General features: G+C 36.5%; 1 protein-coding gene across 2 annotated transcripts; it reads left to right on the forward strand.

Annotated features, from left to right (window-relative positions):
* The first annotated feature begins 1,937 nt into the window (after positions 1–1,937).
* LOC121636850 (immunoglobulin-like and fibronectin type III domain-containing protein 1) lies at positions 1,938–19,701 on the forward strand. Of its 2 annotated transcripts, none has more exons than XM_041980680.1 (24): positions 1,938–2,041; positions 5,082–5,172; positions 7,248–7,370; positions 7,632–7,771; positions 8,316–8,415; positions 8,722–8,797; positions 8,890–9,082; positions 9,185–9,298; positions 9,714–9,882; positions 10,030–10,302; positions 10,470–10,703; positions 10,935–10,991; positions 12,717–12,752; positions 13,435–13,550; positions 15,046–15,187; positions 15,274–15,567; positions 15,750–16,052; positions 16,357–16,536; positions 16,617–16,745; positions 16,842–16,921; positions 17,125–17,317; positions 17,681–17,977; positions 19,127–19,453; positions 19,531–19,701. In XM_041980680.1, the coding sequence occupies exons 2-24, from the start codon at positions 5,127–5,129 to the stop codon at positions 19,533–19,535; spliced, it is 3,627 nt and encodes a 1,208-aa protein (XP_041836614.1). In that variant the 5' UTR covers positions 1,938–2,041; positions 5,082–5,126; the 3' UTR covers positions 19,536–19,701. The 2 variants fall into 2 exon arrangements, with proteins under 2 accessions (XP_041836614.1, XP_041836615.1); XM_041980681.1 differs by having other exon boundaries at positions 10,030–10,101; positions 10,479–10,703.
* The last annotated feature ends 159 nt before the right edge of the window (positions 19,702–19,860 follow it).

The following is a 19,860-nucleotide window of genomic DNA, read 5'->3' on the forward strand; positions in this document are numbered from 1 at the left end:
GCTGATTTTGTGCAGAAATGTGATAATAAAAGGTAAATAATCACAGTCAAAAGCTTATTTTTAACCAGGCAGTTTTAAAAACTTTTTACATAAACAGTTGACCAGCGCACAGTTTAACTTATTACCAATTTAAAGTCTGTATATCCATTCTACAGCTGGAGCATTGAGCTATTTAATATGTGCAATATGTTTTTGTGATTTCATATCAAGGTTCAATTTGATCTGTTTGTTCTTTTGTGTTTGATTTAAGCTGCTCTGAAATCTGTTCGTCTATATGCTCGGGCACACCTAGTACGCCTAGATCCAGAATGAGCCGCAATGTTCTTATTATTTAAAAAAAAACAAATTTAATTTAGTTGGCAATTGTTTTAGTCACTCATGTTTAGCACATGTTCTTCCCCTGCAGCATGGGTTCAAGCTTTTTCCCTAAAGAAAAGAAATATTCATTGAATTAGTGAATTAGAGTTTCTACTGTTGTATTGTTGTTTCTGTTTTACTTTGTAAAAAACATTCAATCTTATCAGGGAATTAAGTAAGGGATAATGCCCGAGGTGGCCATTATCATTAATTAATGGACGACGAGGAGGCGTCTGCAGGCTACTTACTTAGTGAAGCCCCGTCACAGACGTGATCTGGCGTGCCTCCAGTGGCAACTCTTAACCAGCTCTAACACAGAACCTGCAGCTCAGTCGGCTGCAGCTGTTGTATTAGACCTGATCAGTGGAGGGAAGGGAGATGATTGCTTAACGTTATGTTACGTGACACAAAGTATCATTTCAGAGGGCGGGTGCAGCTCTTACAGCTTGTGTGTATCCAGACGATGATGCGACATTTTGTTTCAAACCGTCAAAGTAGATAGTTTCCTACATCGTTCAATAAGCCTGCAGGCTGCTCTGATCTGGCGAGTCTGCGGCCCTGCGTCTCAGTTTCTGTTGCCACGGTTACCAACTACCGTTTAGTCAGTGCAATAATTCACAGCAATAAGTCTATTTGACTGGAACTTCTTTCATAGGTGTCCATTATCACTTTTTAATGGACACCCTTCAGCCAATCAGAATCAAGTATCCATCCAGACAATGTATAACAAGTAATAATAAAAACATAACAATCATATCAAATAATTTTTTTTAAACTATTGGGAAGCTGCCTACCAATCTGAGGGATAACTGTCAGAGTCATCAGTCCATACAAATACCAATATGTCTTGTTGTTCTCACAATTTCATGAGCATGACAGCATGAGCATGCTTGGCTGTCAACACCATTCTCTGACAATCTTCTTCTTTCAACACCAGAATCCAAGTAACACTGACTGCCATACTTGGAAAATTTTAATTTTACATATATATTATATATATTAAAACAATACTAAAAAGCCTAAACACAAAAACCTGAACTATAGTTTTCTTTATCAAAACAACACACCCCCTCCTCCTGTACAGAAACATATGTTGTTGACATTTCCCTCACCTCTAGCAAAGATTGAATTAAATGAGTAACCCTGTTATATTTTCCATCTGTAACTGGAACGGATCTCCAATGCTAACCTAAAAGGGTCAAAGTGCAGAAACAATGATGAGACAAATTTCTTTAAAGTCAACTCTAAAATAAAATGGACACACAAAAAAAAATCAATAAAATAAAATAAATAAATAAAATAAAATAAATCTAAATGGAACATCTGAACTGAACTGATATCACAAAATGTGACTCAGTTCCATTTTTAGGCCTAAAATACGCACATCTCCCAGATAAGATCATGACTTTGTCAACAAGAAACCAGTACCCATGTAATTACATCATGGACATTGTAGTACTTCTTGGATTTCCCTCCGCCCCCTTTCTTTTGCAAGGTTGTGATTTATGGCCAAAACAAAAAAGCAATCCCCTTTCTTGGCAAGCATGGTGTGTGACAACGTGGGAGCTTGTCGCAGAGTCATTGGCATTCCCGTAAGGATTTAATAGCTTGTAGACCAGTGAGGCAACACTCACATATCAGACTGGGAAGCAGCTCCACTGAGGAGGATCACGGGAGTGCTGAGGTGAGTCCATCATTCATCCTACATGCAGCACCACTCTCAGATGGAGGTGTTAACACTGCATCCATATATCAGTAGTTAACAGGCAACCAGGAGCCTGATTTGCTTTTAACCCAATGAAAACACTTTGTTAATGTAGCCAAATGTTGAAAGTGTTAGACTGTAAACGCACAGCTGGGTTGCCTTGAAGTGCTCTGATGTGCACCATTTATGTTATTTTAAGTACATGGAAATTGGTTCTCCAAATACCCAGCTTCTTTTTTTTTTAACTCACGTTTATTCATTTTTTATTTCATGGAAATGTTAATGTTCCTGAAATCTTATTCAAATGCAGGAGAACATTTCCAAACGTTTAGAAAAAAAAATGACAACATGACACACATCATTCTGGAAATTTCTTAAATCAGTGTATAGTAGTAATAGTCATAACTCTATCAGAAAATGTTGACACACAGAGTCGTCCAACATTGCAATACACTTCACATCATTCTTCTCGCTACCTGACTAAAATCTTACAAAAGACAAAACAGGAACTGTTTCAAACACTGTCCTATACCTGTCTCATCGCTTCACCCATTTCTCAAATTTTACATCAGCTAATTTTTAAAAACTATGGAATCCCACTGCAACTAGGTAATATTCCAAATTAAGTCTCAGCAGTCTCCCTTGCTGACACAAACGTCACCCCCTTAGATAGTAATGCTTTTTGAACCTGCCATTAGCAGTGTCTTGCTGTTAATCATTTTTATGATGCTTGGTCTGAGTATTCGGTCCCCTGCTGTGACCAGCATTGGTCACAGAAGCAGCTGGTGGGGTTAAGGCCAGCATGCAGTGCAGACCACATGAATCCCCTTTAAAATAAATAAATAAAAACCCACCACTGCAGCAGAAACAAATATGATTTTTTTTTTTTTTCAAATTTGTTTAAAATCTATTTAAAATGATTTAGAAATGCTTAATAAACACTGAAATGTTAAACTTTGCAACCAGCTGTCAAGAGTTCACTTTACAAACTTGCAAAGGCACCCAAGTCATGAGAAGTCTTCATCGTATTTACATTTATATTTAAATATAGCTGCAGCAAATATAACCTCACACTTTATACTGTTATCTCAAAAATATATGCATTTATTTTAAAACGTGAAAGAATGAAATAATTGGCTTGTTACAAAACATGTGAGATTTTGTATCATTTTAAGTACAGATTTTACTGATTTTTAACTTACTGAGTAAGTTATCTAAAGAGCATAAAATTGCTATACAGAGCAAGTTTCACCATAGAAAGACACTGGCATGATGTCAACATTGATTTACAGGCATATGAAGATGTTTGAGATGGGATGTTCAGATTTTTATGTGGCATGTGACCTATCAAATGACAGTCTGGTTTACTCATCTTCCAGTAGCCGTGAACCATTGAAACCCTAGAATATGACCGGCCTATACTGGGTGGTGCTACGTTTAAGCAAATACTGTAAAAGGAGAAGCTATAAGAAGTCAAACATGTCTGAAGTATACCTTAGGGCTGAGTGTGTCCACTTTAACAGCAACAGCACATGGCTCTGAAAAGTCAATCAGTAATTAAGTTTCCTGCACGTGTTGATGTATAAAGATCTTTACAACTAAATATGGCTGTTGTAGGTGCTTTGACAAGAAATAAAGTAGTAGTAAACTTTCTTATTTTCTGAACTTTAATCTCAAATATCCACTGGAAAGCACAGCCACCTACAGAAACCAGAGATTTGATTGTTAGAACCATATCTCAGTTTTTCACACCGGTAACACTTTACAGTAACGTACACAAAAATGTGTTTCGTTAGGGAATGACTTGGGAACGACTCAGGAAATAATGGATAGGCAGGTAGTGCTGTAGATCGTGGGAGAGAAATTTTTCAAATAAACCTGTAAACCTAAAAATTAATAAAAGGAAAAGAATAAAAATGCAGCATCAAAGTGTCATTAGTGCTCTACAAGAAACACTTATCAATGCCAAATTTGCAAGGTTTAAAAGTTTTCATTTCTGGTGAAAACATCCTTATTAAATTACAACAAGAACAATGTTAGAAAGAATAAAAGATAATAAGGCGTGGTGGCTTGATGTGTAGTGTTAAAACTCTTAAACCCATTGAGCAGCTATCAGATATTGGAAGGGCCTCAGCCCCAAAGTCTGTGTGGTTGCAAAGTTGCACAATTACATGCACTAACCACACAGTAAAATGTCTTCAAATCCCCTTAAGCCCCAGCAACAACCACTCATTCACAATTAATGTTCAGTCTATTTTAGTAAAGTGACATTTGTCCATGTAACTTTAGTCACTGTGTGGGTAATGAAAGGTTCTCATGTGCTAGAGATCACTGCAGCGAATGTAACGACACATCATAAAAAATGTTCATTTGATAAGGACGCAGTAATTCTACCAACATGCCAGAAAATAGCACCTTAAAGTGGCAACAAGAACTCCTGAATAATGATAGTTTAAGCCTTGATATAATGGTGCTAATATATATTATTACACTTAAATTAAACAAGAATTTTTATTCTTGTCAAAAGTGATACTGATGGCTATGGTTTTTCTTACAGTATACTAAACGTTGCAGCTGGTTCACTGACAGATGAAAAAAGTAGAACATAAATTTTTCAGTGTAGTTTTTGGCCTCTAACTTTCCTTATTTTGTAATTAATCTCAGTAAAGAAAATATTCTAAAATGTAACATATTCTGAAAATTATGTCTGCATTTTATATAAACGCCTCAATGTCACAAACATTAACAGTCAAAATGGATAACCACATTTGCAAACAACACACCTTCCCTCATTGAATGGCTAAATGAAAAACTGTCCGGTTCGCCTCGTTGCCATCGGTTTAGGAACTGACACAGAATTATCTGAACTGAATGTTTTCAATGACACAGAGTAATTTCAATATAGCATCTAAAAATGACAGTGATTAACTACTTATGAATGAAAGGAAAAAAACATGATCATCATTTGATAATATCAGCAAGCAGTTGTGCTTCAAATTTTCTCCACCATCTGTTGCAGTTGGTGGAAATTTGCTGAATCCAGCCAGGAATCAAAGATTCCAAGATGTTCCAAAGATCAAAAGTAACAGATGGGACAGCTACTGGCCAAGGTAAGCACTAAAATCTAATATTCTAAACCAGGGAAGGAAATAATAAAAATAATAATAAATAATAATAAAAAAAACATACTGACAAACTGATGTTGACCTTTAAACATGTCCACAGCTTTTTATAATGTGTCTATTGCAGTTTCATGGAGGTGGCAAACACCCACATAAATATGTATTCTGAAGACAGAAAAAAAGTCTGAAAATGAGATTGGTGGATTGAAAGAAATCTTCCACACTGTATTTAGTTTTAACAACTTTTTCCACTCATTTTCAGACTCTTAGGGTGTTGCTCTGGCTGATTGGAGAAACTCAGTAATGAGCATGCATGTTTATAATGAAATGTTTGCTGGTTTGAGCCCCCTACCTTCCCAAATTTGATGGCATCCCAGCAAGGGTGCTTAAGAACTGTTCACAGTAGCTTTCACCAATCTTTTACTCAGTCTTCACCCAAATCTACATGACTGCCACGACACCAACTAGCTGGGAAACTGCCACTATAATCCCAGTTCCCAAAAAACCCCGGCCCTCAGAACTCAATCATTACTACCATGTTGCCCTCACCCCCTTTATGAAGAAATGCATGAAGAAGCTGCTGCTGAACATCCTGCTCATTGTCCCCCACAACTGGGCCCCTTCAATATGTCCACAAAGCTAAGAGGGGCACAGTGGACACTGTGGCCTACCTGCTGCACATCCTTCTTCAGCATCCAGACTACCGAAACCACTTTGTCGGGATACTTTTCATGGACTTCTGTTCTATTTTTAACCCTTACATACTGTTCGGGTCAAAGTTGTTTTGACATTTGACAGCAGTAAAATAACCCTGGCCTGAAATTACTTTTCCTAAGGTGACCTAAAGAAAACATATAAATGAAAAAAGTTCATAATTGTTTATCTCTGTATACATTTTTGGATATTGAGGCTGTCCAATGTCTAAAACTTGAACTCAAGCTGTTGGATCCATTAGATTTGAATCAGGTGTGTTGAAGCAGGGAAATGACTAAAACCTACAGGATTACAGTCTTTGATGACTGGAGTTTGACACCTCTGAGCTAAATGAAAACCAAGACAAGTGGAAAAGTATTTCCAAACAAATTAGATCTCATAGGCAGGTACAGAAATACAATTAATTCCAGCTAAGAGTCTAACAGAATAAAGAGAATAAGGTTTTCAAGTATTTGTGAATAGCTGCAAAACAAGATGTGATTACACCCAGTATTTTTATTACTTGTTTATTTGATTTGTCACATGTGTCACAAGTGAATACCGTTTGCTACTGTGCACCTGAGGCATAATCTTGTATTTTCCATTTGCACATGTATTTTTTGAGTTTGGGTAAGTTACAGGCACTCATTATTTAATGTGCTACATTTAAAAAAAATCCTAATGAAAAATGTATTTTTTAGGTTATCAATACTGATAAGATGTGTAGAAATTCCGAACACCAGCTGGTCTCATATTTTATTTTCTCTCTTCTAGTTGAATTATTTTAAATATGTGTTAATGACTTGCTGACATATGCGGTATGTGCCTTTTAACATGTTCCTCATCAGGTCCCCCTGAAGAGATTTGCAAAGGTACAGAAGGTAGGCTTAGGAAGCACCAGAAAAGCCATCAGCAACTTTTTCTTTTCTACCTGTTCATGAAGGCATGAAGAAGTAATATGGAATGGATCTGTTACTGTGTGAGCGTAAATATATAATATGCACAGATATGTAGGGGCATCACTTCATATCTGATCTCAAACTGAATGTAAGGCATGGATTCAAACTGGTAAGATGAAAAATATAAAAGTTATTTATATGTAAATGCACTGAGCAAAACAGTCCTGTCCACAGCAGAGTCACAAGAATAGAGTCACAGTGAATATCTGAGTGATAATAATAATATTAGTAACATTTACATTCTAATATGTCAAATATTAGAATGTTTTTTAAGCATGGTCCCTGTAGAGTGATGTTTTGTTTGCAGACAAAAGCTGCAACTTTATCATGGTCATGTTGTTCATTCTTTTTCTGTTTGTTTTTAAGTGTCCAATGCATCACTGCTGACGTTTAATTTTCCAAATCTGACAGTGGGGATCAAGAAAAAATCCAAGGTTCCCGGGGTGATGATTACACAGTACATTGAGACGCTCCCTGAGGGAACAAGCCATCCAGATTTCACACGCAAGCCAATTGCTTTAACCATCCAAGAAGGTAAAAGTTACAGCAAAAGAAATGTATATTCCTAAATGTTTGGAATACACAATTATTTAAAATCAGGATTAAAGAAAAATGGCTTTAAATCCTTTAACATAAGACTGATGTTCTCCATTTGCAATGTGGTGTCCTGCTGGTACAGTACTAGCAACGCATTGATAACCTGTAAAGAATAGCAGTTTTTATCCTAAGATTTTATCTTTTTTTTTTCTGTTTACACTGACCATTGATCTGCTATTTTTTTCTCCTTTTGAACAGGAAAATTTGCTTTCTTTAAGGCCATTGTCACTGGGGATCCAAAGCCGACTGTAACATGGAGCAGGAATAATGGAGATGTGTCAGATACATCGAGATACCAGACCAAATATGATCCCAACACCAATGAGCACACTTTTGAGGCAAGTGATAGGGACTATCAAATCACAGAGATACTATACTACATAGCAATGTGCTGATGTAAAAATAGAAGATAAAAGAACACACTGATAAAAGGCATCACAAAAGAAAGCATGAGGAGGTATTTGATTACATCAAGGGCATTTTGTCTCTCGACCTTTCATTTTGCTTAGTCATGATCCTGAGTGTGAGAGCAGTACACAGAATGTGATTTTCTACCATTTAAGTTACATAGTCCAATAAAATTCAATAAAAAACTGCATCAGTGAAAGACACAGATCAATATATTGGTTAGTTTATGTGTACACATTTGTCACAATGTGCCAGTTTAATTGTGAGTTGTTTTTGTTTTTCTACTTTCTACTCATTTTATTTTATTTTAAATAACTTTAACAAAGCTCAAGGTTTGAGAATAATCATTTTGAAATAATCATTTTTATCTACTTATTAATGACAATGTTAAACTCTATCAAAATAAATAGCTGTGGATTAATTGTGTGCTTTATATTTATTTATTTTATTATTATTTTTTTTTGTATTTTCCAGATGCCAAACGTGAAGCCAGATCAAGCTGATACCTACAAGTGTTTTGCTACAAATCAGTACGGTCAAGCCATGGTCACAGTTGTTCTAAATATAATTGAAGGTAAGAAGTATTTGGTTGTTATAAATATGAAAAATAAATGTCAGGAAAATGATTGTACTCTTGTGTATAATGGAGCCTATGTTCAATCAAAGCATGCAGATTCATCCAGAAAGTAAACAAACTACACGTATTGAAACTCAACACTTCACTACTCACACATGATTATATTATGGTAATTATAAGTTTCTCTTTGGGGATTAATAAAGTTTTAATTTAATTAAATCCAGGAGTTATTATTTAGGAGTCCCTCCTGTGTGTCTTTTAGCTGCACGATTTCATTAATAACCCAAGTGTCCTTTGTTCCAGTTGGTTACAAAAAAAACAAAGCCCAGAAACAAGCAGGCACTGATGAGGATTTTAAGACTGTTCTGAAAAGGAAAAGGTAAGCCTGAGCTACTACTGATGGTCATGTGCCAAGTATATCTGTCGATTTACAACACTGTTTACCTGACTGCTCGATATTCCAATTTCTAGCAAGATCCGACCAAAATCTGAGCAACCTGAAAGAAAAGACGGGGAGATCGATCCCAAATTTTGGGAGCTTTTACTTAGTGCAGATAAGAAAGACTACGAGAAAATCTGTGCAGAGTTTGGCGTCACTGACTTTCGCTGGATGCTTAAGAAGCTCAATGAAATCAAAAAGGAGAGGGAAGACGAACAAGCAGCGGTATGAGATGTGCAATATTTGCATGAATAATTGTGACTAATTTGAAATGAATTTGGAATACATATATATATATTTGCACTCTTCTTCACTCTTCTTTTCCAGTTCATCAGAAGTCTGTCTGACCTGAAACCTATTAGGATGAATGCAGATGGCACTGCATCCTTTGAGCTCGACATGGATCTCACTGATCCTAGCAGCTCTATATACTTGTATAAGGTAAAGTGGTCAAATAAAGTCCTAACTGCTCAAAGCAGTGACTCATGGAGAATCACTTAACGAATGAAATAATCTTCTAGGGACCCTGAGATAGCTTAATTTATTTAACAGTAATCTGGGCAAATCCTGCTTAAATGTATCAATATATCTTTTAATTAAGGTTAGGGGACCAGATAGGCATCTTTGGGGTCATCTGCTCTAAACTCATACCTTTGAGGCATAGTATTATTTTATTAATATGTGCAACACAAACCATGAACTATACACATAAGGTCCTTGTCTGAAAATATATGAATGAGGTCTTACTATGACGTTTTTCATTTTAGCTCAAATGAGTGGCATTTCTTCAGTTACTGTCTTCCAAAAATAATTTCAACCATCCGAAGAGGAAATTATGTTTGCATTTCCCTGACAGGATGGAGAAATGATTCCATATACCAAAGAGTTGGGAGATACGCTGAAGCACAGCCTTAAACAAATTGGAAGAAAGTATGTTTTCAGTATCAAGGACCTCATGCCAGAAGATGCTGGACTGTACCAGGTGGATGTTGATGATGTCACTATGTTTTCAACTGACTTTAAAAGTAAGTCATTTTAAAACTGCTCAACAAACTGGATGAACTAATTACTAGAGAAGAAGAAAACACAGTTGATTCACTAAATAACATAGCTAATTTTAAATTAGTCCAGATGTGCTGTTAAATTCAATCAAATTTTTATTTTCTTTCCAGTCCCTGTGGTGGATTTCTTGGTGAAAATTCAGGAAGTGAAAGCCAAGGAGAGAGAAGATGCTGTGTTTGAGTGTGTCTTATCAAACCCTTTTTCAAAAATTTTGTGGTTCGGCAAGAATTTGCCACTTGAACAAGGGGATAAATATGATATTGAAGTTTCAGAAGACAAACTCATTCACCGTCTGGTGATTAAAGACTGTATGGTTGTAGACAAAGGAATTTATTCTGCCTGTGCAGGGATTAAATCCTGCAATGCATGGCTGGTTGTTGAAGGTAAGCTATTCACCAAGAGGTTCACTCATAACTTTAAATTATATTAAATGATAACGAAAAGACAGAAATAGAAAAACAAATATTCTCCTTTCCTCTTATCTGTTAATGCTTTTCAAATCACAATATTCCCACACTCACCATAAATATCTTATTTTTGCTTAATTTAGCTGATAAAGATGGGCAAAAGGGGAAAAAGTCAGCAAGGAAAACAACGAGGGCAGGAGGATCTGGGATGGATTTGCAGAAAATTGCCCAAGAGCAACAAGCAAAATTAGAAAAGGTGAGAGAGGAAAGAAAAGAACAGATTAGAACTGCTCAGGAAGCTGCACCCCCATCCCCTCCAGCTCCTGAACCCAGCAAGGCTCCAGTTAAAGCTGAACCAACAAAAGTTCCTGAACAAAGTAAGTCCACCACAAAGTTCATGATTCAGGGTTTTGTATTCATGCATAGCATTACTGAGTCCAAACTGACTTTAGAAAGGTCACAGCTCCACATGATAATCAAGTCTGCAATTTCCAACATGAATGGCTTTTTATGTGACTAGGTGTTTGATTAGTCAAAAAAAAAAAAAAAACTTTTGTGGAGTTTACATTTAACATCTATTATCATCATCATTTTTTAATGGCTGACAGAAAAGACGAGCAAACCAGCAGCAGTGGCTTCAGACCCACCAGTTGTGGAAAGCACAGGTAAGAACCCTAAAAAATTGACTTCTGGAAATCAGCTTCTTGTGTTTACAATTAGATGATTACATGGGAATTTAAAAATAATGATTCTTTCTCATGCCAACAATTTATTGCACACCTTTTAAGTGTGATGAGCTGAATCAATCAGCAGTTGCAAAGAATCTGATTTTGGATTTAAAGTCCACGCCCACACTTTTCCATATTTTGAGCTACTTTTCTACAAATCGCATAAATTTACAACATGTGAAAATGTTTAGGATTAATGTTGCTTTGGCATCTCTCCGTTTGGTTAACCTTTTGTCTCCCTCACAGTTTAAGTGTTATAGGAAATAAGACATGATAAACAGCAGCATTTGCATGGATATTTTTCGATATTAAGCTTTCTGCCTGCTGATTGTTATACTTTCCTCAAGATGCTGTGTATAAAATAATATAGAGGTGGCACATTGTATGTTGCACTTCACTGCTATTTAAAGAAAAAATATATAAATGGAATTGATTGATTATAATCTAAATTGTAATCTAAATTAAATATCTCCAGTATGTTGCTTCAAATTTCATACTATATCACTTTTTAAGACACTTACAAGAACAATAATAGTTAAAAAAAAACACATAATCTGAGTCACCTCAATAAGCAAGACTTTGACAGCCTTAGAAAAGTTACTTTATGCAAACAGTATTGGAACATTGCAATAAACTCAAAATCAACTTACAATCCATATGACCTCTATAGTCCAGCTGTATTTGACACCAGCTTTCATCTCTGCAAATATAGGTTGGATCATTTTCCATTTTTTGCTGCTAGTTTATTTAAGCTATGAGGCCTTGTAGAAACATTCTGATACACAGTTACTGCGAGTTTTGAATTCCTTGTTAAACTGGTGGCCATTTGGGTTTTTGTGTGGGCGTACCAAGATTCATACAAGCATTTCCAAACTAACGCTGAGGAGCCACAGACTCAGGCATACCAGAGGCTGTGAATGCTGGAGTCCAGGGAATAAACTAAGATTAGATGTGGGTAAGCAGTGCTAAAACCAAATATGTTCAAGAAGTATTCTACAAAAAGTGCTTTAGATACATTTAATGTAATCTTTTGAGATTGTTACACACAGGTTTTATTGTATAAATATACTAGTACAATTACATAAATACAAAAACATGTCCCTACCATGCATGAAAATATATAATTAACTGTGTTAAAAAGGTGCAGATGCCAGGAGTTTCACATAGAACTGTTTCCTGCCTGTCATAAATGATGTTCCAGTGTGTTCTATGCTAACGGAGAAAATAACATCCTTTCCAAAATATATAAGGATTTCAAACAGATTTTCTAATAGCTGCAACCAAAATACTTTCAAGTCATTTCACTCCCTAAGCCAAAAAATAATATATAAATAAATAAATACCTTCCAGCCCTCTTTTTACTCTTTTCTTTTTGTTTGTTTGTTTTGTTATTTTTGACTTGAGCATCCACATTTCCTTTTTGGTTTAACCATAAAAAGAAAATATGCTGGGATTAGATTCTGCTAAAAAGCTCCAATGTCTGCTTTGCTTTGGTGAGAATACCACCACTGACACGGCAGTGAGGGATAACACATTGTGGAACTGTTACTTTAGGGGGAGGAAAGTCTTTTATGTACAGTGAGTGGAGAAAACATAACCATGGAAAATACTATTAAGCTAAAACACTAAAATCTACTATTACTGCTTTTGATTTTCACACAGAAGAAACAACAGAAGTGGAGGAGGACACAAGGAAAGGTAGGACAAAATACAGTAGAGCAGATTAAAAATGAGAGCAATTTGCTAAAGTGAATTAAATGATTTACTGCTGTTACTGCCGTCAGGACATTCACCTGAGGAAAACAAATGTGATGAAAGCATTCAGCCAAATACAGACACTGAAGGTGATATGAGAGACGTTTACAGCTGAAAAAGCACACGTGTAACACAGATATTTAAAGGCTAATAAAACTCAACAAATCCCTGATTTGCATAAGTACTGAAATATTTTGCTGTAACAACTTGATTTTAAAATCTCACCATAGTAATCTGAGAATTTGTTAATAATCAGCATGTAGAGAAACAATTCGTATATGCTCAGCAAATGCTGCAGCGCCTTACTAGAGTCTTGTGAGTCCACCGAGTTGCTTTTGTCAACATCTACTGACTACTTGCTTGCTTATTTTGTTATTGACAAGTCTTTAACTCGATCAGATATCAGATTACTAATCTTTGCACTGTAGAAGCATTTTATACAACATAAGATTTGATTTTAATGTAAATGATTAACTATCTTTTTGCAATTTTGATATTGGTGAGCAGAAATACAGGGCAAACATACGTGTTACTCATTAATATTAAAACTCAGAACCCATGTTGCTCAAAAACAAAAAACTCATATGTAAAATGAGAAGTAACTCTATTTTTAATTGCTGTATAGAGCTTGGTATTTCAAGTGGACTCTCTGACATCTACGCTCTCCGTGGAAATCCAGCTGAACTGAATGTGAAGATGAACATGGACTGCGATGGCACGTGGTTCAAAGACGAAGAGCAGGTAAAGCCCATAAATAGCTATACAGAAAGGTAGAATTCAGCACAGCTTCATGGCTTTAATCTACTGAGTTTTAGACTGACATATTCCATTTTCTTTTTTCTCCATTTAAATTAAAATGACTACATATAGGAATACTGTGTCACTCCATATTGTAAAACTGTGATGCAGTGGGCGTTTCCCTTTTTAAAACAAGATAAAAGAAAAGTCCAATGTAGGAGGAAAAAGGAAGTTGTGGAGCAGCTACTGTATCTACATTGTCAGCCAAGAGATCTGCATTTGCCTTCATCACTATCTGCTATTAGATATTAAACCCTTTTTCCACAAGTTGACACAATTTCCTGTGGTTTTAATTAAATGTGTTGACATGCTTTGGTTATTAAAAGCTACATTATTACAACACTGCAGCTCTCTTCTCAGCCTTGCTTTTACACATAACAGCACCATGCAGAACATTCTGGACACAGATTACACTCAGTAACCCTTTGAGCATCTTACAAAATATAAAACAAAATGCTAGGAGCTCAGGCTAGTACAAAAACCAAACCCAGCTCAGCCGATCTGACATAAAAATGAAAACATCTGACCAAAATTTATATTCTGAAATACTTCTGGTCAGCAGTTTAGTCACATATAGCTGATATTGATCACTCTGCCAGGCACAGTCATGTCTTGAGTCCTGCACTGAACTGGTCCAGGGTGTTAAACACTGCAGAGCTCTGCAGATGGAATGACTGAAGTAACATTACAGTGAGCTGGCAGGTAAAGATTAGTCAAAAATCACTTTCACCACTCTGTTATTCCTTTTTTACATACTGGCTTGATAGATTTAATACATACTAAAAATTACTAACCTTTTTATTTAATTTTCCTTACAGTGGCAGTCTGGTGTAAAGATGCAATCACAAATGAGAGTTAAGGAGAAAAAAAAAAGAGACAATGCCAACAACTGGTCATATTTTCTTGTGAGGATATAAAGTATTAGACAAAGAACCAGCAGAGCAGTATTAGCTCATTTCTTTCTGATGAGAATGACTCATGAGAATGAATCTTGACTTCTCACTTGGAGGTATATATCACAGGAAAAGATAAAGATGGGGACGCTGGATAATCCTATCTGATCCGGCTGTGTTATGACATTATCCTGCAAATCTCAGTGTTTCACTGAATGGAATATTTGCAGACCTAGAAAGCTGCAAATTGACAGGATTGTGGGTATATTCAGTGGTTTTGAATTGCAATTGCAAGTCCATTCATAGGCAAAAGTCCCACCATATCCAGATCCACGAGATTTGTAAACACAAAAGAAAACCCCTTGAAACATAGTCTGCAAGCATTTTAAGTTTTACCACTCTACATTTACAAGTACAAAAAAGTTTGATAAAAATATTCAAATCTATGTGAAGCTGGTTTTTACTGGTTTTATTTGTTTAACTTTATTGATGTAGAAAACACTGTTTAGGTTCTCACATCACTTTGTTTCTTGTTTGGCTCTTAGTTAAAATCTGGTGGTCAGATCAGAATCACCAAAGAGGGAACATCTCATAACTTGACAATTCAAAGCTGTGTGGATGACAACTCTGGAGTTTATCGGTTTGTATCGGGGGAGCTGAGTACACAAGGAAAAGTCACAGTTGGAGGTAACATGTATAACATATTTTTGGAGAACATGTAGAGAAGACACTATTATTCTATCAACTGATGTATGTATGTATGTATTTCATAGATGTACCTGCGTTTGATGACGATGACCTTCACAAGTTCTCCAAGCCCGTGATAGTAAGAGTTGGCCAGAACGCTGCTTTTAAGATGCCCTTTCCACCTCAGGAGTCTCTGGTGATCAGCTGGTTTAAGGATGGCATTGAGATCAAAGATGGAGGAGGTGTGAAGATTGTGAGGGAGCCAAATCACAGCCGGTTGCTACTGAGAGACTGCCTGCGGACAGACACAGGGGAAATAAAGATCCAACTCAAAAACCCATTTGGTGCTGTAGAGGCCACATCTCGCCTTATTGTTCTTGGTATGAAAACAGAGAAATCTAATGAGAAATCTAAGAAAGATGGAAGGAAACACATGAAAGTTCTAGTATTTGTTAACCAACATCCACAGGCTTTGTCACACGGTGTAGATTCAACCTTTCCCTTACCAAAGGTCACACATAGTAAGCGTCACATTTAATTCAAAACCCTGTTTTTCCAACAGATCGGCCAGATCCACCAGAGGGTCCAGTAGAGATTGTTGAAACCACGTCATCAGTGATCGAGATCAAGTGGAGCCCACCCAGAGACGATGGTGGCTCTGCTGTAACCAACTACATTATAGAGCGACAGCAGGCGGGACAGAGTCTGTGGACAAAACTTGGGGATGTCTCAGCAGAAAAAAATACCTTCAGAGACAGGAATGTGACTCATGGGAAGAAATACAACTACCGCATCTACGCAGAAAATCCTCAGGGCATCAGCGACTCCCTGGAGACGGCTGATAGCATTATGGCTGGCATAATGAGTGAGCAGGAAAAAAAAAAGTCTCATTTAGCATTCCTCAGCAAATCTCATGTTAATCTCTCACAGGTTGTAATATATGAAAATGCTTCTGGAAGAGTTTTGGGATTGCTTCTGATCACTTATCTCAGGCACAATTTAGTCACTGCAGAAAACCCACCCTTTATTATTGCTATAACAGCTTCCTAGAGAAAATATCTGCAATATCCTGCACTAATAACATGTTGATGTCCTTAAAATATTCCATATATTTAATTATTATTATTTCTGCATTCAATTAATTGATTAATCCATTTGTTATTTACTAGTTCTATCTGGCCCACCTGGAGCACCAGAAGTGGTAAGTGCCTCAAAAGCCTGTATAAACTTGACCTGGACCCCTCCAGAGGATGACAGAGGTGTTCCAATTATTGGTTACCAAGTGGAGAAACGTAAGAAGGACACAAATGAATGGATTACCCTGAATGCACTAAATGACCCCATAAAAGGTTTGTAAGAGCAAAAAATGTTATATTTGGATTAAATAAATAGTACAGCCTTTCAAATTCCTTGTTAATCCCATTTTTAGGTGTGAAATATGCAGTTAAAGATATTACTGAAGGAGCAGAGTATGAGTTTAGGGTTTCGGCAATTAATGAATCCGGCTCAGGAGATCCGAGTCCTCCATCTGCAATGGTGTGTGCCAAGAATCCCAACAGTAAGTAATGACTTCTATTAATGAATATTAATGATTTAACATCATACAGATCAGTGTTTGTTTAAAAATAAACTGAATTTTGTGTCTTACATCCAGTGAGACCTTGTTTTAGGAACCCAGAGGATTTCATTGTTGTCAGAGCAGGAAATTCTGCACGTGTCAAAATTTGTTACGAGGTACGATTTAACTTCAAATCAGGTTTGTTTACAGTCTGTCATTGAATATTCTGTCATTTTGATCATAATTAAATGTCCCTGCATTTCATATTTTACCATCCTCTTGAAAACTTCCACACTCATTCTTAGGCGAGTTTATTACTGAGAGACAGATGGAACTTGTTTTGCAATTTGCATCATTTATCTGACATCAATATCTCCAGGCTGAACCTCCTCCTGAGATCACTTGGCTAAAGGATGATGAGCCAATATCCCCATGGATTAATGTCATCAATACAGAGGGAATGTCTCAGCTCGTTATACCCTCATCAAAGCGCTCTGATTCAGCCATCTACACCATTAAAGCTAAAAACTCCGTGGGAGAGGCCTCATTCGATATTGAGGTCAGAGTCACAGGTAATGATGAATAACAGGGCATTCACCTATAATCTCTGTTAAAAAGTCATGGAAACAACAGCAGCATTTGTTCAGTGAATAAGGTCTGAGTTAACACTGTGTGTAAATGAGTATAAAGAATTATTTTACTGCATAAAGACGAGAAAATATCAACTGGAAAATATTTAGTAAGTTAAAAACCCAGAATGCACATATTGATGACAATAAATAAATTTTTCTATGTGACGTGTAATAAGTTGTAAAAGCAGACACATTAAAAACAAAAAATTATTTATTCTGTTCAACACTATTGTGGGGAAAAATGGCCCAACAACAGAATTTTCTGCAGCATACTTTAAATTCTTGTGTCATATTTGATCCTAGATGAACCCAAGTCTCCAGGTCCAGTCGAGCTGGAGCAGACAGTCCATGATAAATTGGTGGTATCATGGGCTCCTTCACCAGACCAGGAACTTGACGACAGAATGTATTATGTGGTTTCCCAAAATGACTCCAAAATGAGAGTCTGGAAGACTGTGGCCGACCGCCTCTTCACTAACACATACACAGTAAACAACATCCTTCCTGGAATACAGTACCATTTCCGAATCTACGCCAAGAATGATATGGGTCTGTCAGAACCATCCGAGTCACCCACGTGGGGCTTCAACAGCAACAGAGGTTAGTTATGCTTATGCTATTACATTTTTTCAAACTGCATAGTGTAATTGAGGTGTAACCAACTATAATTATGTGTTTAACTTGTTTAAATGCTGCATGCCTCACACTAAGGAAAAATAAAAGATAAAATGAAACAGCAGAACTGTAGCTGAGTCTATCTCTGGTACAGCTACATTAAAGTGTCCAGGATATGTGGTCTGTCTGAGGGCCACAGACTATACCTGCATAGGGAAACATTAAGTGATACCTGACTTCATTCTGCTTCTGTGTATAATGTATACAAAACTAATGTCTTGCATTTTCCCAGTCCATTATAGCATCCAGCCCTCGGTTACAGTGTGTATTTTGCAGTACATTTGCAATAATACAAGAGTTTTCTTTCATTCCTACCTTGCTATTTGAACTATTTGAAAGAAATGAGGTAATATCAGCCTTTTGAATTTAACTTTAGGTTGTTTGTTTTTTATGAAGTTCATTTACCATTTTCTCTCTCAGCCAAGCTAACGGATGGGTTTCTGTGAAACCTCATCACAGGGGTGCATGTGCAACAAGAGGGCAGAAGGCAGTGTTCATCTCAGTTTGTTTGACAGTAACAAGTTCCTAAGCAGAGATGGCGAGGCAGTTAATGGTTACAACCACCAAAACAAAACAAACAAAAAAGAAAATCTCTGGATATTGTTCATAATTCTGAGAAGATCACATCTCTTTACCAAGAGCTGAATTGTGGATCCAGGCCAGTAAAAGAACAGTCTGTGGTCCTAAGAATCCCAAAGGCAACAAATTCTCAGCAACACCCTGTAAATCAAAATGCAAATGCAATGACTTTATCTTGCAGCTTTACAGAGAACACAATTGTGAGAATTCATAGGTACTCATACTTCCCTTTGTACAAACACTGGTTATCTGAATGGTTTACCTATAAGGCCATGTAATAACAAATACTGCATTCTGCATAAAGGATATAACATGTAATTTCATGATTACTGTAAACTTTCACATTTATTAACAGTGATAATTTTTCCATTATCTAATTAAAATAGTACAAATTAATGTTTTACGTGGTATTGTTTGAATCATTGCAACATCATTATTGTCTGACCTTGAATGCTGATTTTGAGCACTTTACTTGTTTTCATTTTTCACTTTAAGTTCCAATAACTTCAAATGGAGTTGGTTCATCTGAGATTTGCTTTGAGAGGCCTCCATCCATCTTGGTTCCTTTGAAAGTCCACACCCACCCTAAAGGTTACCAAGTCTACATGACCTGTGCTGTGCGAGGACACCCAACGCCCACAGTGTCCTGGTACCTTAATGACATCTGCATCAACTCCGACAGTAACTACTACATCACCAACTGCTTTGGTGTGTGCTCCATGCATATTCTTAGAGTCCGACCAAAGGACGGCGGTGTATACAAAGTGGTTGCTGTTAGCTCTTTAGGTGAAGCAGAGTGTTCAACTAAACTAATTGTTGAAGGTAAGCCTTCACTTTTTTTTCTGTTGTGGTTTTTGGTAATGATTTCTTCTTAGACTTTCTCCTTTTCCTTCTTACAGACTGAAATGCCTGGAAGTTTCTCCATTAAAGTACAGAGGTCAACTGTTTTGGTAGACTTTGTAGACTACGTGTCAGATTGCAATGTAGTCAATAAATAATATCTAAAGTGTATTTGTAACATATTTTAAACTAAACAGATTTACAATGTTTAGCCATCATTATAAAGAAGTATGCAGCATGTGACACTTTCCCAAAAACTTCAATAAAATAATACTGACCCACCTGATGTGTTTTTTTCATTTGTCAAGGAATTATGTTTTTATTAAGAAAGTCCTGTGTTCTTCGCTGACATAAACTCTTCAACCATGATTTATAGAAACAGATGTTAA

The sequence above is a fragment of the Melanotaenia boesemani genome, chromosome 3 (assembly GCF_017639745.1).
Source record: "Melanotaenia boesemani isolate fMelBoe1 chromosome 3, fMelBoe1.pri, whole genome shotgun sequence".
Classification (NCBI taxonomy): domain Eukaryota; kingdom Metazoa; phylum Chordata; class Actinopteri; order Atheriniformes; family Melanotaeniidae; genus Melanotaenia; species Melanotaenia boesemani.

Excerpts from the sequence above, each read along its gene's own strand:
- LOC121636850 (XM_041980680.1), top strand. The coding sequence starts at position 5,127 with ATGTTCCAAAGATCAAAAGTAACAGATGGGACAGCTACTGGCCAAG. Across the intron at positions 9,083-9,184 it reads GGGAAGACGAACAAGCAGCG|TTCATCAGAAGTCTGTCTGA; the intron begins GTATGAGATGTG and ends CTTCTTTTCCAG. Across the intron at positions 9,883-10,029 it reads GTTTTCAACTGACTTTAAAA|TCCCTGTGGTGGATTTCTTG; the intron begins GTAAGTCATTTT and ends TTTTCTTTCCAG.